A 21,864-nucleotide genomic window follows, 5' to 3' on the forward strand; every position below is an offset into this window, starting at 1 on the left:
GGCTGTTTGATTTCACCAAATCTCCGGTTGAACCTATCATGACTTGACTGGCTCATTGGTCATTTGCAGTTCACTCTTTAGTACAGGGCTTTTGAAACGGTCAAAGTCCCCAAAATTGACGTTCATTAGGCCATGGACCTGTAATTTCAAATGATTCATATGTGGACCCCGTTGAGAAAATAATGTTTTGGTTTAAACTGAAATTAAATGATCAAAATATCATAATTACCAGTACAGAACCCCATTGGTGATATTGAATAACAGTGTCACTCGAACACTTTTTTATTGTAACAATATTAAATTAAATGAATTACAGTTAAATTAAACTACTCTTCATTTGACTGGGGACCCACAGCAACTGCCTCAAGGACCCCTGGGGGTCCCAGGACCACACCTTGAGATTTTGACGTGCCCTTTGGGTGAGCCTTGGGCACTATCATGTTGAAAACCACTGGGCTAAGCTGGAAAACAAACAAATAGGGAAGGTTTGCTGACATCAGCTCGCTGCATCAGAGCAGTGTCTGCTTGAGCTGATATCTCAGACCTCAGCTAGCACCAAGGCCCTGATAAGGCAACACAGCATGGAACTGGCCTAACATTCTCAGGCTGGCTGCTATGATAAACACAGGGGTGCACGCACGTGTGCACACACACACACACACACACACACACACACACACACACACACACACACACACACACACACACACACACACACACACACACACACACGTATAGACTTCAACTGGTCATTGATTGAGATGTTCTGAACGAAAGCCTTGGTGTGTTTTTGTTTTCACATGTGATTCACAACGTTGTGGTTCAGTTGAAGCAGATGATGCAGAGTGGTGTGAAAAATGTGTTGTATGACCTTGTCCTTGATACTAAACACTAATGATAACATTTTGGTCATCTCGACATGGTGCAAATATAAATGAGAATAACGTTAAAACAGCCTGCTTAGGCTGGCTATACAGTATTTTATGGCTTGGAGCCCTATTTTATATTTGGCTGTTTAAGCCCCATTTTATATTTCGGCTATTCGAGAATATAGAATATAAGTTAAGCAAGTTCACAATGCTTCGCACTGCAACTCGAGCTTGTAGATCTGCTGTTTTTGAAAGACTTCGCAATATATTTGCCTATATAATGACGAAATATGATGAAAATAGGGACGTTAATGTGGTTAAGATAAAGTTTTAAGTGATATTCAGCTTAAAAATGATTCGGTCAGATTGTCATTGCATAACAGAAATTAGGGAGTGCTGTACCTCCTTTGCTTTTTTTCTGTGAGCTGCTGAAGGCAGCACGACTCTGCCTGTTTGAGGGTACACCCCAGAACTGTGGCCCTCAAACCTTTTAAGTTCAAGGACCCCATAACTCTCAGAGTTACAGACTTAAGTAAGGGTCCATATTCTACTGATCTGTCAGTCATTGTCTGGACAGACTTCATGCATATATAATCAGTTTATTTGATGCTTACTTGAGTTGTAAAAGTTGTAAGCTTTTGAGCGTTTTTGCGTTTTATCCTTTTGACAGATATGTACAAATATACAGTATGTTCATGTGCATTCTTGTCAATAAAAACACCAATCAATCAAAACCATATAGCCATAACTTTAGATGGAATCTACTGCATATAGTTCAGAAACCTTCATTACTGGTTTACAGGCAACGGCAAGACATCATTTAAATGGGTAAATAAAGTAACATTTTGGTGAGTAAAACCCCCCTCCTTTGTACTGCATGAGACACTTTGGTACACAATGCTGTCTGTTTCCTGGTGTGCTTTCGGTATTAGTGTATGTGAAGGGATAATATAGAGATCTGAGATCAAAACCACAAATGGCAGACTCACACAAACTACAAACTTAGCTCAAGAATTTCTCAAGAAATATGAGTGTTCTTCTCCTTTCACAATGTAGTACATCGTCATGTACAATACATCTATACGCCTGTGGCCTGCGTGCGTGAGAGTGTGCACGCACATGCTTGCATGCACTGTAGGCTATTTTATGCTACGTCCTACTGAGATAAGATAAAAACCTTGCTGCCTGTAACTCCACACTGCAGAATGATTTGCTGTGCTGATGAGAAAGAGAGAAAAATAGAAACTAACTTGCCAGGGAGAAAAAAATAAGACTAAAGAAGAAGGATATTGTATAGACAGCATGTTGGGCGCTAACAAAGAGATTTACTGTTAGTTATATACAGTTAATACACAGTATTATGAGAGTGTAAAATCGACCCATTGTAACTGGTACAAGCAGCTAAAATGTATATATACAGATAGATATACAAATTAGAAATTACACGCACACACACACACACACACACACACACACACACACACACACACACACACACACACACACACACACACACACACAGACACAGACACAGACATGCACATAAATACTACTGCTTTTCTTTTAAACACCAACCATCGATCAAATGATGCAATCATGCAACATACACCAAGACAGGATACAACAACCGCACGTACGCTAGCCTGGCATGGCCAGACTAATATCACTGCGTAGATATTAGTCTGGAATCTCTGTGTGGAACCTGCATTTCCAAGGGGTGGATAAAAAAAAAAGCCTCTGGTGATAAACCCGCCCCATATTTGCATACTGGGCCCTGATTGGTGCCCCACAACTTCGGGGGCAGCGAAATCCAATCACAACTGAGCTTTTTATTATTTTTGTAAAATATTTTGCTTCTGGAGGTCCAGGGACCTCCAGAAGCAAAGCTTTGAGTTACAAATGTTCGCTTTAAAAATGTATAAATTCAAAGATTTGCACAAATGTTCAAGATCTTTCAAAAAAAAATGCAGATCTACAAGCTCAGAGCGCGGCACCAATTGCCGCGCTACGAGCTCGTAGATTTGCTATTTTTGAATAACCAAAGCATCAGCAGGGGTCAGTACAACATGTAAGACCCCCCCCCCACTCACACAACACAATAAAAGGACGCAAAGCTTTATCTGAAAAATAATTGACAGTGCACTTGAGAGTGCCTATACGTGGATCAGGACCCATGTAATGTTCCAATGGAAGCTTATAAGACCCTCTCTCTCATCGCTGCAGCACCCCTTCAACCTGCAATGCAACAAACAGCATGATGTTCTGGTGCAAAACTAAGGATATTATCCATGAATTCACTTCAGAGAGTTCTGATACTCCACTGGGCTCTGTCCTGTATATGGACTGACCTGGTGTGGACAGGGAAGGCAGCAGTGTGTAACCAATGGATGCCCAGGATGGGACTGAATGTGACAACAACCCTGTTCGTTCATTCTGGAAAAGGGCCTCCTGCTAGATTTACAGAAGTTGCCTGTGGTGATGTTACAGTAATGCTCAATGGGTCCATAGCCACACCATTCAGTCCGACTGAAGTATTTTTGGCAGCACTTGAAGTCAGGAGGTTCAACGCTTCCAGAGTCAATGAGTCTGAATGTTGTTTTGGTCACCCATGGCCAGGAGTCTCCTGTGACAAGCTGTTGTGGTAAATCCGTCTATATATACAGGACTTGCAGAAAAGTGTTGGATCCAGGATTTACAAGACATTTGTAAAGATTTGCACACATTTTCATGATTTAAAAAAAAAATTGCAGATCTACAAGCTCATACATAGCGTGGCACTCGGTGCCACGCTATGAACTTGTAGATCTGCTATTTTTGTTGCCAGACCCAGGGGGTCAGGCCTACATGAGGCTTTGTCGGTCCCCTTTTGCTATCGTTTTCGTCCATATATGGACGAAAACGTTTTCTTACATGTCCCTCTTTTTGATTGGCCAAGCTTAGCGTGACGTAGTTTAGAAACCATTCAGATTTCCGGCCATTCAGATTTCAACCACTAGGGGTCTGGCAGTACCAGGTCCCCTGGTTCCCTTGTTTAATAGCCAAATAAATCTAAAATGACAGAGATGCGTTCCCGGATTGAATGGGTTAAATACAATCGCAAGGAGGTGACTGAGGCCTACATCAATGCATGTATCACAAATCCAGAAACACCCTGTTGGTCAGAGTAATGGTTTTAGATGGTACTGTACTGTCAGATAAACAAGTACTGTATGTAACAGAAAGCATTGTGTGTTAACCACTATGCTGTTTTTTATTCATTTTGTTTCAGGCTGCGACCCCCCAAAATAATCACATTTTGAACTGGGGACCCCCCACCTTGATATAAGCACTTGGAATTGTAGGAGTTGAGGCATTACATTTTGTTTGACTCGGTTCCACATGTTGTGAAAATAGCCGAGCTACAAGCTCACAACGCCTGGCAATATGAGGCGTTGTGAGCTTGTAGATCTGGTATTTTCACACATTTTTCCTCTTTCTTATATATTATTTGACAATTTGGTCAATGTTTGACTAGTGTTTGTAGTTTGTTTGATTATTTTGTTTCTTATTTTGTTTAGGTATCAAAAAGGTCTTAAAAGTCCTTACATTGTCACTTTACTGTCATCTGGGGACCCACCCAAAATCATGTGGGGACACCCCTAAACTCTATTTTAATATCAGTGCTTGACTCACAATGGAATGGAAAAATACTGCTGATTAAATTGCTGAAATGAGAAAAAACTAGAAAAAGTGCTCCTCGGAGCACAGGTCTCCGCCAGGTCAGGTAGATTATTGTGGCCTCCTGTTGGCGCTATAATAGGCCAATGTGAAAAGGGTGCCATTTCTTCTTAGGCCTTGCACGACAATCGGACACTGCATTCATGATTTCAGGCATTTGCTAAATTAGACCTGCTGGTGGCGCTATAACAGGCCAATGTGAAAAGGGTGGCATTTCTTCCTCGGCCTAGTGGGAATGTGCGTGTAAAATTTTACGGAAATGGCACACTGCGTTCATGATTTGAGGAATTTTGTTCAAAAGGGATCCATCCTGCAAACTTTGGAAGCCAAGTAGGATTGAATATGAAATATCGGACACATCCATCGTGATCACATGACTATAGAGATACTGTGTACCGATTTGCGTGATTTTTGGACAGAATCTGAAGGAGTAAGAGCAAAAAATGTGTTTTTACAAAACTCAGCCTCCTGGTGGCGCTCTAAAAGGCATATGTGAAAAATGCAGGGCAAAGGTTTTTCCTTGGCCTCTAGGGAGTGTGCGTGCAAAGTTTGACGCAGATCGGTGCAGTTATAGCTAAAAACGTGAATTGGCCTGTTATAGCGCCACCATGAGGCTGATGGGAACGTTTTCAAGTGGCATTTCTTCCTGGGCCAAGTGGGAATATCTGTGAAAAATTTCACGGAAATCGCATGCTGTGTTCATGATTTGAGGCATTTTGTTCCAAATGAACCAATCCTGCATACTTTGGAAGCCAATTTTAGCCAATCAGGATGGAATATGGAAAATCCGACAGATCCGTGTTGATCACATGACTATAGAGATACTGTGTATCGATTTGCGTGTTTTTTGGACAAAATCTGTAGGAGTAATAGCAAAAATTTTTTTTTGCAAAAGTCGGCTTTATGGTGGCGCTATGACAGGCTGATCTGAAAAATGTGGGGCAGAGGTTCTGCTGTGGCATCCAGGGAGTGTGTGTGCGCAGTTTCACAGCGACCGGGCCAACGGTGGCGGAGATTAGCTGCTCGCAGACAGAAGGACGGACGGACGGACGGACGGACGGACGGACGGACGGACGGACGGAGGGTAAAACATACTCTCTCGCCATGCCTTTCGGCCTGGCGGAGACAATGAAATAGGCTACTGAGGTCATAGGCACACTTCCTGATGGAGATAACTGTATGCACTACAATGAGTGCATGAATCTTTCTAGTTGAAATATCATCCTTGCCCTTCCCTGCCTGGGAAAATCAGCTTGCTCAGTCCCTGCATATGCCAATGGTCAATGCATAGTTACTGTATGTGCATCTTCAGATCGATGGGTCCACCCACTGAGGAGAGGAAGTGGATTTCACTAGGAGAGACAGAAAGAGATCTTTTTTTTACATTTATGGTGCGGCCATAGCTGAATGCGTAGAGAGGCCACCTGGGAAACATAATGTCCCAGATTTGACAAGGTGTCCCTGCAGCAAGACACTTAACCCCTAACTGCTCCCCCTCTGGGCTCAAATCTGACCACTTGGGCAGCCTGTTGTTGAACACAGATACAAGCTTGACAAATGGATTGTTAAAATCTCTCTCTCTCCCTCTCCCTCTCCCTGTCTCTCTCCCTCCCTCCCTCTCTCTCGCCCTCATTCATTCCTCTCTCTCCTGCCAGGCGGATGTTTCTCCAGAGCCCCGCATGGCCTGTGTTCTGTTAATGGACATTGCCTCTCCCGCCGCCTGTCCTTAACTCAATAGCAGCGGCCAAATCCTTGATCCTTGACATGACCCTCGACCTCGACCCTAAACAGGAAGTGGCCGCAACATGCCTGTCTGTGTGCCTTTACTACCTGGGGAAGGGCGAGGCAGGGGGTGGCGATGACGAAACAGGAAGTAAGCTTACATACCCACCTGGAGACTACGTAGCGGAGGAGCTATGCATCGATGCAGCCAAAGCATGTGGTGAGTCAGACAGACGAGTTCAGGTAAACCACTGATGAAACCTAGTGCAGTGATTCTCAAACGTTTTAATTTCAAGGACCGCCGGTTTGTTATAGCCTGGTAAACCCTCCCTCCGGAAATCTCATTTCTATTTGATTCCAGGAGTGAGTCTGGCCTGATCGCCCATTCTGCAATATTGGCTGTGTGCTGGAGTTGGGCGGGAGTAATACCGTTGACTGACAACCCCTTCAGCCAATGATAATGTTTCCCCTTCAGCCAATCAGCAGTTCACCAGTCTAATGTGACGCAACAGGACTTTTGAGACGGCCAATGCCCAAAATGGGTTGCCTTATTCGGATACATGGGTGTCACTGACCGCCCCTACCGGTTCTCTAAATTTTTATTTTTAAATAGGCTTTGTCATGATTAATTGACCACATATATGAAGTTAAACAACTAAATTCTATCCAAACGATATCTTATAAGTAAATTCCGTGCCTCAAAATAGAAGTTAGAGAGCTTTTTGAAGTAAAAAAATAGCGGAGAATATAGCGCACAAGAAACATATGGCTGCCGTTCGTGTTTTGGGCTCACTCGAACTCGCCACCTGATTGGCCAACGTAAGCTGTCAATCACAGAACAATGAGCGACGACGCTGATAGGCTCGGCCGTTTGGCACAGGTTTGGCATACACAGCCAATATTGCAGAAAGGCGGATCAGGCCAGACTCACTCCTGGAATCAAATAGAAATGAGATTTCCGGAGGGAGGGTTTACCAGGCTAGGTTTGTTATGCATTAGGCAATGGAACCCCAATTGATAACATTTTCTATCTCTGGGACCCCAATCTACACTATAAAATCCAAACTCAGAGGGTACAAATGGAACCGAATGGACCCTTATTATGGGGCCATTCGGTTCCATTTATACACTCTCTGAGTTATAGATCCGTAACTCCTTAAGGACCTCAGGGGGTCCCCCGGTTTGAGAACCACTGCCTTTGTTTCCCTATAGCATATCTACAAGCACAAGTGCATTGTGAGCTTGTAGAGATTTGGTGTAGAAGGACAAAAGGAGCGGACCAAGTATAGAACCCTGGGGGAATCAAATATTTGTTGAATATTTAAAAAACCCACAGACTTTCACTTACATTTTAACTTTCGAAATGTAAAAAAAACAAAAAAAACTGCTAAAATAGTGGTGAACTTGTAGATCGGCTATTTTTGCCACTTTTGCGCAACACTCTTTATGACAAAGTAGGGCATCAATTTATGAAAAATCATAACAAGTTGAAATATGGAGATACAAGGTTTTTGCCCGACATCGACAACAACAGTGTTTCAGTACATTTACCCCTGTGTGAATGTACTGCTGGTGTCTCTGTCACAGGCTGTCTGTGTCATTTCCTCCCCAGTTGTGGTCTCTCTCTCAGCTCTCATATCAGGAAGCTGTCAACTGTTGTTTCTCTGCTCTATCTCTATGTCACACACCCTTGCTTAATATTTTTCTGGTACAGATAAGAGGCAGCGACCTATCTCACCCCTGTTCCCACTTCTCCCTGTTTTTTTTTCATCAAATCATGAAGTTCGATACCTGAAACTCTTTTACAGGTGGCAGTAGCTGAGTGGGCGGTCTCTCTTTTGACCCTCAGCTCGCCCCGTCTATGTGTTGAAGTGTCCCTGAGCAAGACCCTTAAGCCCTAACAGTTACAGCTCCCCCCCGTGCGCTCATCACAGCCATCTGCTGGGTGAAGCAGTAAGCAAGTAGTTTCCTCTATTCCACAAATTCCAATTATAAAGGATCACTATGCAAAATTGGAGTGATGGTTTTCTATCATCTGTTTTGACTTAAAGGCCAAGATATACAGTAGTTAAAAGTATATAGTAAGTGCTCAGACATCGATCAACAGCAGGCCCATCGCTTAAATTCACACCTCGACCTCTTTGTTGTGCTTGAGCACACTTCTACATTGCTCAGGGGCCCACACTCGTGTGTGTGCTTCCTATACTGTATCATGTCATTTCCTGTCTACCGATGGCCTACTTAGTCAGTGTTACGCAGGAAACCCACCCCAAAAAAAAAGCGCCGCTCACGCGCTTTATTGTGCGCGGAGGTTTGAGTGCGACTGTTATCGCCAAACCTGGCCACATCGGGACGTCTGGTCAATGCGTTTCAATGGGAATGCACGAGTGGAGCGTCCATGTGCAGCCAGGTCTGGAGAGTGAGCCAGTGGCTGCATTCATTAACATTGAGCGTAAGGAAGTCAGCGTCCATGCGCTTACACTTGCGTGGCTGGTGGGTTTCAAGCGTTAGTGTTGTTGTTCTTAACCCATTCAATCCGGAAAAGCATTTTAGATTTCTTTGGCTTTTGAAAAATCTTGAAAAGTTTTGAAAATCTTTGAATATATATATATTTTAAAACAAACATTTGTAACTCAAATCTTTGAATATATATATATTTTAAAGCAAACATGTGTAACTCAAATCTTTGAATATATATATATTTTAAACCAAACATTTGTAACTCAAATCTTTGCTTCTGGGGGTCCCTGGAACAAAATATTTGACAAATGTTCGCTTTAAAATATATATATTCAAAGATTTGCAAATTTTTCACGATAAAAGAAATTGCATATCTACGAGGTCATAGCGCGGCACTCGGTGCCACGCTATGAGCTTGTATATCTGCTATTTTTGAATAGCCAAATAAATCTAAAATGACAGAGATGCGTTCCCGGATTGAATTAGTTAAGGACAGATCAAGGAGCTTGGGGAATGAGGGATGACTGAAAAGGCCTAGACATCAGTCGTCATCATCTATCTATAAATTCACAAAACATGTGTGTCTGTGTGTGTGTGTCTGTGTGTGTGTCGGCTCTCGGTGCCGCGCTATGAGCTTGTATATGTGCTATTTTTGAATAGCCAAAGAAATCTTAAAATGACACAGCTGCGTTCCCGGTCTAAATGGATTAAGTAACATCTGGTTCCAGACCAGGGCCACTACCACTGGCTACAACAATGTCTCACTTTTAAGTTAGAATGTGAAATCCACTTACTCTCTTTTGTTAGGCCAGCTCACAAACCGACTATAACCAGTGATGTCGATAACTACAAAACCTAGCTAAGATTTGATACAACAGTTAAGTTGTCTACATGTGTGTGCCTGAATATTTGCTGCCATCGACACATTTAAGTTCCTACTGGAAAAATAAAGGCATTTTGAATTCTGACTCTCTCTCCTCCAGGGATCTCTCCTATGTACTGCAGCCTGTTTGGTCTGATGAGGGAGAGCGACAGCATGTGGTTTCCACCCAACCACATCTTTAAACTGAACCAGTCGGCCAATGAGAGACTGGTGTTCAGAGTCCGGTACAAAGTGACACGCTTGAAATAACTCAATACCATCGCTCTTTTATTTAACACACCTTTTACTCTCTTCCTCATTTAGTTTTCCTTATTTCTTTTCCTCCACTCATTCAGTGTCTGTCGTTTCTTTTCTCACTAGGTACCATTTCACTGGCTGGTATAACAGTGGGAGTTCTTCCTGTGCCCACCGCTGTGGTGCGTCTAAGGGCATGGAGAGCCCCGTACTTGATGATTGCACCATGGCCTATCTGTTTCTACAGGTAAGTTAGGGCAGTGGTTCTCAAACCTCTTCATGTCACACTTTTTAGCCCACGGACCCCCATTTGAAAAGATATGCCTCAGGGACCCCCATAATAGAAGATTTTTACGGCTCTAGCAGTGATTCTCAACCATTTTAATTTCAAGGACCCCCAGTTTGACATGCATTAAGCTACGGACCCCCATTTAATGACATTTCTATCTCTGGGACCCCAATTTATAATGTAAAATCAATGTTAATTTAACTCTGAGAGTGTACACTCTCAGAGTTACAGACCCATAAGGGTCCATTTGGTTCCTATCCATCATTTAGCTGGGGACCCCCTGGAACCCCCTCAAGTACCCCTGCGGGTCCCCGGACACACAATGCCGGAAGGAGCCGTGGTCAAACCGAAACCCTTCTGATTCCCAGGTGTGCGCTCTACCTCCTGAGCCACTGCCACCTCAAAATAGCCTAATAATAAATGCATTGATCAGTATTGCCCAAATTTTAATCTGAAGAAAGTGACTCACAGAAGTGGCACAGGTTCTCAGGCTCTTTATTCACTCCCAATTGAAAATATGAATGGCATACATCACATATTATGGATGTTTCATCCTTATTAGCACAATCAGTAAGATGGGGAGATGTTTCTGCAACAGAGAGTTCAAGGCTCTTTGGTCATTTATTCATTTGCTTTCTTCAGAAAGAGCCACGATTAACAACGTATTGTTTTATAAATGTCAGGAATGTGTAACCATGATAATAGCATCATTCAGGGCACTTGGTGATTAGTCAGGACAGAAATCACAGAACTCATATCAAAGTCACAAGCTATGATTTTAGTTTTTGTTGTAGGCCAGCTAACACGATTCAGCTATTACGTGACACACAGTTAGGCTACAGTAATATATTTAATAATAGGTTTAAATTCTTATTTATTTTTTCTTAATTTTTTACAAATCCAGGCACTGCCCTGGTCAGTATTGCGGGAAAAACGTGTTAAGAACAATGTTTACTACTGTAACCTCACTGACAAAATGGGAAGTGGTTCAGGGAGGGTCTGCTTTGGTGGGAAAAAAGGGGAAACTACTCCTTGCCTGGTGTTTGTTATTGCCTTTGTCAGTCCTGTGGTGCAGAAGGAGGGTGATGCACTAGCGACTCCTACAGGTTGTTCACAAATGATAAATCTGGCGTTCCTGGTTTTGCAGTGGCGTAGTGACTTTGTGAATGGCAGGGTGAACATCCCAGTGAGCCACGAGGTCCAGGAGGAATGTCTGGGCATGGCTGTGCTGGACATGATGAGGTTGGCCAAAGAGAACAGCCAGTCACCTGTGGATATCTACAATGACACCAGGTAGGATAAAACTCATGTACTGTATAACACTCAGGATTCTGCAGTGTACAGTTAAATACGTTAATGGACATGTACAATTATACTTTTGGAACATACTGTAGGCTGGTGTCCTGAGGAGCCTAGTACACCGATAGTTCATATAACTGTGTGTGTGTGTGTGTGTGTGTGTGTGTGTGTGTGTGTGTGTGTGTGTGTGTGTGTGTGTGTGTGTGTGTGTGTGTGTGTGTGTGTGTGTGTGTGTGTGTGTGTGTGTGTGTGTGTGTGTGTGTGTGAGAGATAATGTCTCAATTGAAAACATGAACAGGAAATCTGATAATTTTACCAGGGTTCCTTATGGTGTCCTATCACTACACTGTGTCCATACTCTGGGGGGTATAGTGTGTCCTTTTCTCCCCTTCCACACCACTCCCCATATATTATTTTTTATATTAATATTATAATTGGTATGACACTTCCATCTTTAATAGCCTATTATTGTGCTGTTTAGTCACTGTTTCAGTCTCAGTAGGACGTCACTGATGGATCCACCTCTTGCTCTCTTTCTCTCTTGCTACTTCTCCCCCTCCTCTATACATTTTTCTCCCTTCTTTCTTTTTCTCTGTAAACTTTTCCTCCATTTTCTCTGGCCACTCTCTTCCTACTCTACCACCTTTCTCTCTCTCTTCTTACCTCCTCCCATGTCATTTTCTCCATCAACCTTTTTCTGTATCGATGCATTTCTCTCCTTATTTTACTTAATTCCACTTTTACCTCCCTTTTAAACATACACTGCCCCCCCCCCTCTCTTTCTCTTGTTCAGCTACAAGTCCTTCCTGCCCAGCAGAATGCGAGATTGCATCCAAAACATGAACATTTTGACCCGGAAGCGAATTCGCCACCGCTTCAGGAAGTTCATCCAGCAGTTTAGCGAGTGCCAGGCCACGGCGCGCTGCCTGAAGCTCAAATACCTGATGAACCTGGAGACGCTGTTGCCCTCGCTCTGCTCCGAGCGCTTCCGCGTCGCGGATCTGTCGGGGCGGGACGTCACCATCATCATCACGGGAAACGAAGGCATCCAGTGGTCGAAGGGAACGGAAGAGGAGGAAGCAGAAGAGGTGAGGACGGAGAAATGAGGTGTCATGATGGCATGGCAACGTGTCATCGTACGTGTTATTAGAGCCTGACCAATGCCGTTCCTGATTTCGGAGAGTCCTAGACCCCACTGATTTGGTTTTGACCGACATTTTGTTAAAAAGTACAATATATTTTCCGTTCAATTTGAAAAAAATAGATTTGATTAGTTTTTTAAAGATTTCTTTTGCTTTTTATGCCTGTATTAGAGAGGGATAGGGAAAGTAGGCTGACAGGAAATGGGGAGAGAGATGGGGGGGGGGGGGGTAACACGCAGCAAAGGTCGTCGGGAACGGGAGTCGAACCCGCGACACGTTGTCAGGCTGGCAATGCAGCTTAGGGTGCCTCGAACGTCACGCTACGGGCCCAGGCCAGATTTGATTAGTTTATATTTGAGAACATTTAACTTATAAGAAAACAAATAAATACAAATAAACACAAATAACTTCTTCTTTTTTTATATTTCAATATATAAAAGAACATTTAACTTTAATTATACAACAAACAATTATATATAACCACTTAAGCCATGATCAAAATGTATGTCAACAGCATAATTGCTAATACTGATGTCCAATAATGGCCCATATATCCGCCCAACCAATATATATCTCTCTGACCCTACTTGTTATGTCCTGAGAATGGAACGTCTTATGCTGGATCTATACTCTTTCACAGTTCACAACGCATTGCAGTGTGACACATTGTGAGCTTGTAGCTCCTCTATATTCAGCATGTGACAAAGTATAACCATGTACAGTAATCCTGTTATAAGCTGTGCGTTGTTATATCAGGTTCTACAATGTGTTGCCATTCTACTAGCTGCAGACTCTAGTCTTTACCAATAGATGGAGCTGCTTAACTTGACAAGACAACTGATCTCAAGTAGCAGTGACATCAATTCAACTGCATGTTTGTCCACCCACACTCCAGTCACGTTGTATTTGTATGTAACCTGGAAACCAGACAAGTCTGCCAGAGCAAAAAAGAAAAGAAAAAAGAAGTGCTGTCTTATACACAGCAGAGGTTCTCAAAGTAGGATTTTATAGTGTACATAGGATCCCAGAGATAAAAAATAATCCTATCAAATGGGGTTCCGTGGCCTAATGCTTATCAAACTGGGGTCCTTGAAATGAAAAAGGGCGAGAATCACTGTTGTACTGTGCTGTATTGTCTCTAGGAGCTCCAGGTTTACTGTGACTTCCCTGATGTGATTGACATCAGCATCAAACAGTCCAGTAACTCGGTAGAGAGTCGCATCGTAACCCTTACCAGACAGGACAACCAGACTCTGGTAGAGTATAGACTTCTATCATCTGTGACATTACATCCAAACCTATTCTCTTTATTCTGCTTTACTTTATTTTATTGAACTTTGGTTTATCATTTTCTTTACAGTACAGTATATTAACTATCTTTAACAATAATTTAATAATCACTATTCTTTTCTCTGCTCTGATATACCTTGCGTTTCTCTCTGATAAAGATACAAAGTTAGTTTTCAAAATGCCAAGACATTTGCTGCCAGTACTACCAGGTGTTAAAGTGCCTGACTTATTGTAACATACAGGAAGTGCAGTTTCACTCGCTGTCAGAGGCTCTGTCCTTCGTGTCATTGGTTGATGGGTATTACAGACTGGTAGCTGATCCCCAGCACTACCTGTGTAAAGAGGTGGCGCCCCCTAGACTGCTGGAGGCTATCCAGAGCTACTGTCATGGACCCATTTCGTAAGTCAACGCACGCACGCACGTACTGTTACCTATTAGAGGCCACATCACACACACAATGGTGCTCATCAAAAACACGCACGCACACACACGCACGTCACACACACACACACACACACACACACACACACACACACACACACACACACACACACACACACACACACACACACACACACACACACACACAGATACATACATACATACATACATACATACATACATACATACATACATACATACATACATACATACATACATACATACATACATACATACATACATACATACATACATACATACATACATACATACATACATACATACATACATACATACATACATACATGCACACATACATGCACACATACATGCACACATACATACATACACACATACACACACACACACACACACACACACACCTGACTGACTGCAGCTACAGGTCTGGTCTGTTTCACCAACAGGATGGAATTCACCATCGCTAAGCTCCGTCAGTCTGGCAATCAACAAGGCCTGTACATCCTCCGCTGCAGCCCCAGGGACTACAACAAATACTTCATGTCTTTTGTAGTCGGGGTAAGGTCTGTGTGTATGTTTCTGGGGGGTAGCCGTGGATGTTAGCCGTTAGATATTCTAGGAACTACTAAACATACGTACTGGGAGCGCACTGGTGTTTGAACAAGCTTATAGCACGATGGCCTCTTTAAAATATGGTGGTGCATGACCATTAAGAGCTTTAGATACTATAAGGAATAATGAAACAAAAATAACGTGCCTGTCCCCACTCAGTTAAGGAAATTAAAAAGGTAAAAGGGCGGTGGTGATGATGAGACAGTGATGATCAGTGGTTGTGGAAATGTAATCCCACACCTGGTTAGAAGAAATCCACATTTGGTCAAAATTGCAGTTGTCTCTTTAATGCTTCCATATTCAAAGTGTCACATTTTTCATATACTTTATGTATAACATACACATGCTGGACAATCTTCTGTGCCACCTCACTCTTTCATTCAGTGCCATAGCATGTGAACGTTTCAGTGTGTCAATTTAACCACTAGAGGGAGCAAGAAGCTATGGTTTTGAAAGAAAGTGTAGTGGTCAGCCAAGACTAATAAATATACGTAGAGCATTTTACCCATTTTACTAGATGACTGGCACTGGCACACAGACACCATAAATGTCCTGATGAAAATGAATAAGATTCACGGTAGTGTCCTCTTTATTCAGCCCAGTGCAACAATTGATTGGTAATTAGGCTATTTCATAATGATTGAGTCCATATTGGCAAGCAAAATACACCTATATAACGCTTACAATCCATTTTCAGTATGAGACAATGGTGGAGTATAAACACTGTCAGATCATCAAGACGGAGTCGGGAGAATACATCCTGAGTGGAGCCAAGAAGAGCTTTGGCTCCCTGAAGGAACTTCTGCACCGGTACCAGAAGGAGGCGCTCCGTTCTGATGGGTACACCTTCCAGTTCACCAAATGCTGCCCGCCAAACGCCAAAGGTTTACCCTCTTATGTAAACACGAGAGCACACACGATTACATTATTAAATTATTAATTTAAAAATGAAAAACAACAAATATATTCAAAACAAATGAATATAATATTATTATTATTATGTGGTTGGTTTTGAACTTTTCCTTCTTCTTTCTTTAGATAAATCCAACCTGCTAGTGTGTCGGAACAGCCAAGGGTCCGAGGTCCCCCTGTCCCCTTCCCTCCACAAACATAACATCAGCCAGATGGTCTTTCACAAGATCCGCAAAGAAGACCTTGTCATCGTAAGATACCCTTCTTTGACTCTCACATCTTTAGTGTTTAGCGTGCGTGCGTGCGTGCGTGCGATTGCATATGTCTAAGTCTGTGTCAGTGTGTATGTGGGTGTGTGAAGTCACTGATGATTACAGAGCTGTAACGAGCCCTACAATAACTAAATAATGTAGATGTTCATAATGACATGTATATCATGAACTATTTGACTCTTGATGTGAAAAATGCCATGTTGTCATGTCACCTGTCACCATTTACCCAAACATTGAGAAATGGAATGGCTGGATGGTTTCTCGAGCACAGAAGCAACAGATAAAGATGATTCTCCACATGGGAATAGGAATTATATCATAATCAGATTACAACCCAAGGTTCTACCAAAGAGCAACATCGCAAATTTCACATTACTGCTCTTATTTATCACATGCCTATAAATCAGATGTCATGGACCCCCAAATGAATATTTATATTTGGCTGTGGACCGAATGTTAAGCCAATCAGAGCCACTGGGTCAGGTAGAATATAGCTGGCTGAGTCACAGAACATCATTTCTGATAGGAGGGAGCCAGATATGGGCACTGGGTGCTGGAGGCCCTGGGGTGGAGGTTTGGCAGGAGCTTCATGGATGAAGATGTATTGGTCTGGCTTGGATGACAGTGGCTGTACACACACGCACACACACATGCACACGCGCACACGCACACACACAGGCCCCTTATGGGCTTAACTCTCTTATTCATCTTCAAAACTGGGATCTGGAGTGTGCAGTATCAGTTCATTCAGTTAGTTTCTCATCACTGGGGTTTGAAACAAGAACAGGTTCTCCCTCGAGTCCGTCTGTCTGTAGACTTCAGTCTAGGCTTTAAAAGTTAAGTGGAAGGTTTAGCGCTACATTTTAGCGCTACATTTTGTACAGAATTATTTTTGTAGGATGAGGAACTCTATTGATGTTTTCGATGACTCCTCGAAGGCCATTTTGTTTTGTTGACACATTTTTCACAATTTTATCTTCCTGCGCAAAAATAACATTTGGTTTACACCTTTATCTGAATAAAGTGATCTATTTAGAACGAGAATGTAAAAACTCAGTGTGAACAGTTGCAATTCTATGCATGTCAAACTTTCTTTTCTTCTTCTATGAATGTCTTAGATCACTACACATGTTCTTGTGAAGCAATTTTGTTATTTTAGTATGTATGAAGATGGCTATTTCCTTTCATTCAAATGAGGCGCACACCGTCACCACACTAGGACATGCACACATGCAGCCAGCCTGCATAGTGCAGCTTCACCACTCACCACCACATTGTGATTTATGAGGCTTTGTTCACTTACTTTGTTTTGTTTACATACTTTACTTACTACCAACAGCTAAAGATGGGAGCGAAGTGTTATTAGACTCTATGTCTTGTTTTAAAAGATGTTTAATTCAGTTATTTTCTACATGAGGCCAAACTGCTGTTTACCGTTTACTAGAATGACAGTCTTAAAGAGAGGATGACAATCATTTCTTGTTTGTTTCTTGTAGAATGAGAGTCTTGGCCAGGGCACGTTCACCAAGATATTCCGTGGTGTACGGCAGGAGCTGGGAGACTATGGAGAGGTCCACCAGATGGACGTCATTGTGAAAATCCTGGACAAGGCTCATCGTAACTACTCTGAGGTGGGATAGGCTACATGAATGTTTGAATTTTCCATTGGGGTTTCCATTTCTTTGTATTGCCCCCGCTACATTGATTGATTGAGTGAATAAGTGGGCTGCGATTCAATCGATTGCTCAATTTCCATTTCATTCCGTGTCAGAAGTGACGTGAGGGATGAGTTGAGGTGAGACGAGTTAAGAAAAGGGTCCCTAATTATTTGTTTTGTATGGCTGATGTCCTCTCTTAAGTCAAACTAACACTTCGTCATACAACCATATTGCTGACAGACAATAACAGATTTTCAACAACTAAATTATTCAGGTTAAAACCTGTTTTTCTTTTCGACGAGTGACACTCATACAACAAAAATATTGCTTCTTTCCCCTTCCTTCTCTTCAAACAGTCCTTCTTTGAAGCAGCCAGTATGATGAGCCAGCTCTCCCATAAGCATCTGCTCCTGAACTGTGGTGTTTGTGTCTGCGGCGAGGAGAGTAAGTACATGCTGACGCACACTGGAATTAATCATTCATTAGTTGCAATACATTTAGCAACTTAGTTGTATAATGCAATGAAGTGCCTCACAGAAAATAAGACAACAAACAAAAAATATACTAGTGATATTATGGTCTCATTATAATCTACTGTATTTCCAACAGCAAACATTAGAAGCACAATAATGCAGAAAGATTTTTTGAATCTGTCACAGTAGTGTCTCACACACACGCCCAGTTGATGAGCTGAACTTGAAACCAGCTATTAACCACTCAGAGCGTGAAGGGATGTTAGTGATTGGCTGGCTTTAGCTGTTCATGCAGAGCAAGTGGGGGGGGGGGGGGGGGGGCATCATATCCTTTCCCTTTTGTGACGTTAATATCTTGCATGTTCATATCTAGATAACGATATGATAATGCTTGCTTTCCTGTGAGGGTATAGTGCGCGTGATGGGGTGGTTTCACGTGCTGTACATGATAGAAAACACTACTACTGTAATTGTGGTATATTTTTACTGATATTCAATCTCAGCGCTGACCAATTCAATCTCGGTTTCCCCCGAGACTTAACTGGTCTCTGGGGGAAACCCTGTGCTGAGTTGCTGGTGTCAAACCCAGAATTCTGTGACTCAATGGGGATCACTCTACCTTCCCAGACACACGGCATGCTAGTTACCGTTCAGTACATGGCTGTAGTGAGAAGAAATACTGTATAACGGAGCAAAAGTGCATTGTTTTAAGGGAACCTTTTGTAGAGTAGTACTTTCACTTTCGCCTTGAAGTCTCTTGCATTACTCAAGCCTGTGGAATTTATATTCTATTACCCTCTGTATCAACACATTCAATAAAAATACAATGTATTGATTAATTAATTATAAATTATCAAATTAATATTTTTTTTTACTAAATGTGTAAATTTATATATTTATTAATATTATTAATAAATAAATATAAATATTGTATTATTGATCTACTTCTGCTGTTATTCCAGCCTTTACATCTATAATGTACATTGTAATGAGCAGTATATTGCATGTTATGTTGTATATGAATGTACTGTAGAATCATTATAAGTGAAACGTCTCCCATGTGTCCTCCTTGTCAGACATGATGGTACAGGAGTATGGTAAATTTGGCTCCCTGGACACGTACCTGAAAAAAAACAAGAGTTGTGTCAACATCACTTGGAAACTGGAGGTGGCCAAGCAGCTTGCCTGGGCAATGCACTACCTGGTAAGACTCCCAACGTAAAATAACCTACACACACTGGACATTAGCTCCTACAATGTAAGATCTGTCTCTTAAATCATATCAGTGGTTCTCAAACATTTTCATGTCAAGGACCCCCAAATTGATACATATTAGCCCACGGACCCCCATTTGAAAAGATATGCCAGGGATATGCCTTAAGAGAAGATTTTTTGGGGGCTTAAGTGTTTTTTCTTTTTTTTAATCTTCATATTTGACCTGTCTATCACAGTTAAAAAGACAGAAAGTAAAAAAATATACATTTAATCCAATGAGAGGGTATCAACAGTATGTAACAGATATTACACATAAATCTTGGAAGCTTTAACCAAATTTTCCATTGCGGTTTCCATTTTTGCCCCCGCTACATAATGTGTACACGTGTAAACAGGAGGACAAGGGCCTTATCCATGGAAACGTTTGTGCCAAAAATGTTCTGTTGATCCGAGAGGAGGACCGGAAGACAGGCAGCCCGCCCTTCATCAAACTCAGCGATCCTGGTATCAGCGTTACTGTACTACCCAAAGATGGTGAGCCATGAAAGTGTCTTCTATAGCTGAGCAATGAGTTTAGAAAATGAGTTCCATCTGAGTGTTTCAAAAACAAATTAACCATCATTGCCCGGGCAGAGATTTGTTTTCATCAACCTAATACGATCTTCCTGCCCATACCTCCACTCTTCCCTCTGTCCGATTCTCTCTCTCATTCTATCCCCGTCTTCCCTTTCTCTTTCTCCCCTCGGTTCAGTTTTGGTGGAACGTATACCATGGGTGCCCCCTGAGTGCATCGAAGACCCTCACAACATGAGTCTGGCCACTGATAAGTGGAGCTTTGGGACCACGCTTTGGGAGATCTGCAGTGGGGGAGACAAACCCCTCAGCACCTTAGACTCCTCTAAGGTGAGGAAGAGGAGAAAATGTCTAAGTCTGTTTTTTAAACATTTAACCAATTAAAATTATTAACAAGAGCTTGTGACTAAATAATAACTACATTGGATCAATGGAATGTTTATTTTTTCCATTTCCCGAAAAGTAACACATTTTGGATGTACAAGGTTTCCACAGCGACAATATGCTTTTGTAAACTTGGGAATGGCTTATGAAAAATTCTGCCCCATATTAGATCTTCCATTATGTTTATAATTTATTTTGTGTTGGTAATAATAACAATTGTTTGTTTTGTGTCTGTGTGTCTGTAGAAGAAGCTGTTCTATGTTGACAGACACCAGCTGCCTGCTCCTAAATGGACCGAGCTGGCCAACCTTATAAACAGCTGCATGGACTATGAGCCCTCACAGAGACCCTCCTTCAGGGCCATTATCAGAGACCTCAACAGCCTCTTCACACCAGGTACACACACGCACACACACACGCGCGCACACACACACACACACACACACACACACACACACACACACACACACACACACACACACACACACACACACACACACACACACACACACACACACACACACACACACACACACACACACACACACACACATTTACGAAGATTTTACAGTTTTACAAGCTGCTTTTTTCCATCTAGACCAAATCTCTTCACCAAAAATAGCTGCTCTACAAGCTCACAACGCAACACGTTGATCTACAGGCTTGTAGATCTGCTATTTTTGGCAAATGTCACCCCCAGAATATGGATTCTGGTGCTTACATAAGTGCTTATGTGTGTGTGTGTGTGGTTTGTCGTGTGCCAGATTATGAGCTGCTGGTGGAGAGTGACATGGTGCCCAACAGAACCAGAGGATGCAGCTTCCCCTTGGCCTTTGAGAGCCAGGAGCCTGCTCAGTTTGAGGAGAGACACCTCATCTTTCTGAAGCAACTGGGCAAAGTAAGGCACGCATACATGCACACACACACACACACACACACACACACACACACACACACACACACACACACACACACACACACACACACACACACACACACACACACACACACACACACACACACACACACACACACACACACAGTATGTAGCTATTCACTGATTACAGTACTTATTTACAGTGCAATGTGGATTTCACTTCAGAAGATTAACGTCTGACTTAGACTCTAAATCATTCACTTATTACTTTTTCTCTCTTTCTTTCTCTCTCTCTCTCAGGGAAACTTTGGCAGTGTGGAGATGTGCAGGTATGACCCTCTTCAGGACAACACAGGGGAGGTGGTAGCAGTGAAGAAACTGCAGCACAGCACGGCAGAGCATCTCAGGGACTTTGAGAGGGAAATCGAGATCCTCAAATCCCTCCAGCATGAGAACATTGTCAAATACAAGGGAGTCTGCTACAGTGCTGGTAAGACGGCATAGCATGGGCCCCCTAACTTATTGGCAAAACACTACGATTTTAATGATAATTAAAATCTTT

The 21,864-nt window shown here is 42.3% G+C and overlaps 1 protein-coding gene across 1 annotated transcript in view; it reads left to right on the plus strand.

Annotated features, from left to right (window-relative positions):
• LOC308077919 (tyrosine-protein kinase JAK2-like) overlaps positions 1 to 21,864 on the plus strand; it is a 33,063-nt gene that overhangs the window by 3,081 nt on the left and 8,118 nt on the right. The window contains exons 2-19 of the mRNA XM_080418917.1: positions 6,242 to 6,528; positions 9,752 to 9,875; positions 10,012 to 10,132; positions 11,322 to 11,467; positions 12,267 to 12,561; positions 13,758 to 13,871; positions 14,148 to 14,305; positions 14,773 to 14,884; positions 15,636 to 15,822; positions 15,977 to 16,101; positions 17,619 to 17,753; positions 18,137 to 18,224; positions 19,330 to 19,457; positions 19,864 to 20,002; positions 20,220 to 20,371; positions 20,671 to 20,821; positions 21,190 to 21,323; positions 21,603 to 21,792. Of these exons, the coding sequence (XP_080275043.1) occupies positions 6,351 to 6,528; positions 9,752 to 9,875; positions 10,012 to 10,132; positions 11,322 to 11,467; positions 12,267 to 12,561; positions 13,758 to 13,871; positions 14,148 to 14,305; positions 14,773 to 14,884; positions 15,636 to 15,822; positions 15,977 to 16,101; positions 17,619 to 17,753; positions 18,137 to 18,224; positions 19,330 to 19,457; positions 19,864 to 20,002; positions 20,220 to 20,371; positions 20,671 to 20,821; positions 21,190 to 21,323; positions 21,603 to 21,792 (2,677 nt within the window). The 5' untranslated portion in view covers positions 6,242 to 6,350. The remainder of the gene's footprint in view (positions 1 to 6,241; positions 6,529 to 9,751; positions 9,876 to 10,011; positions 10,133 to 11,321; positions 11,468 to 12,266; positions 12,562 to 13,757; positions 13,872 to 14,147; positions 14,306 to 14,772; positions 14,885 to 15,635; positions 15,823 to 15,976; positions 16,102 to 17,618; positions 17,754 to 18,136; positions 18,225 to 19,329; positions 19,458 to 19,863; positions 20,003 to 20,219; positions 20,372 to 20,670; positions 20,822 to 21,189; positions 21,324 to 21,602; positions 21,793 to 21,864) is intronic.

This window comes from Gymnoscopelus braueri (assembly GCF_963280865.1).
Source record: "Gymnoscopelus braueri genome assembly, chromosome: 22".
NCBI lineage: Eukaryota > Metazoa > Chordata > Actinopteri > Myctophiformes > Myctophidae > Gymnoscopelus > Gymnoscopelus braueri.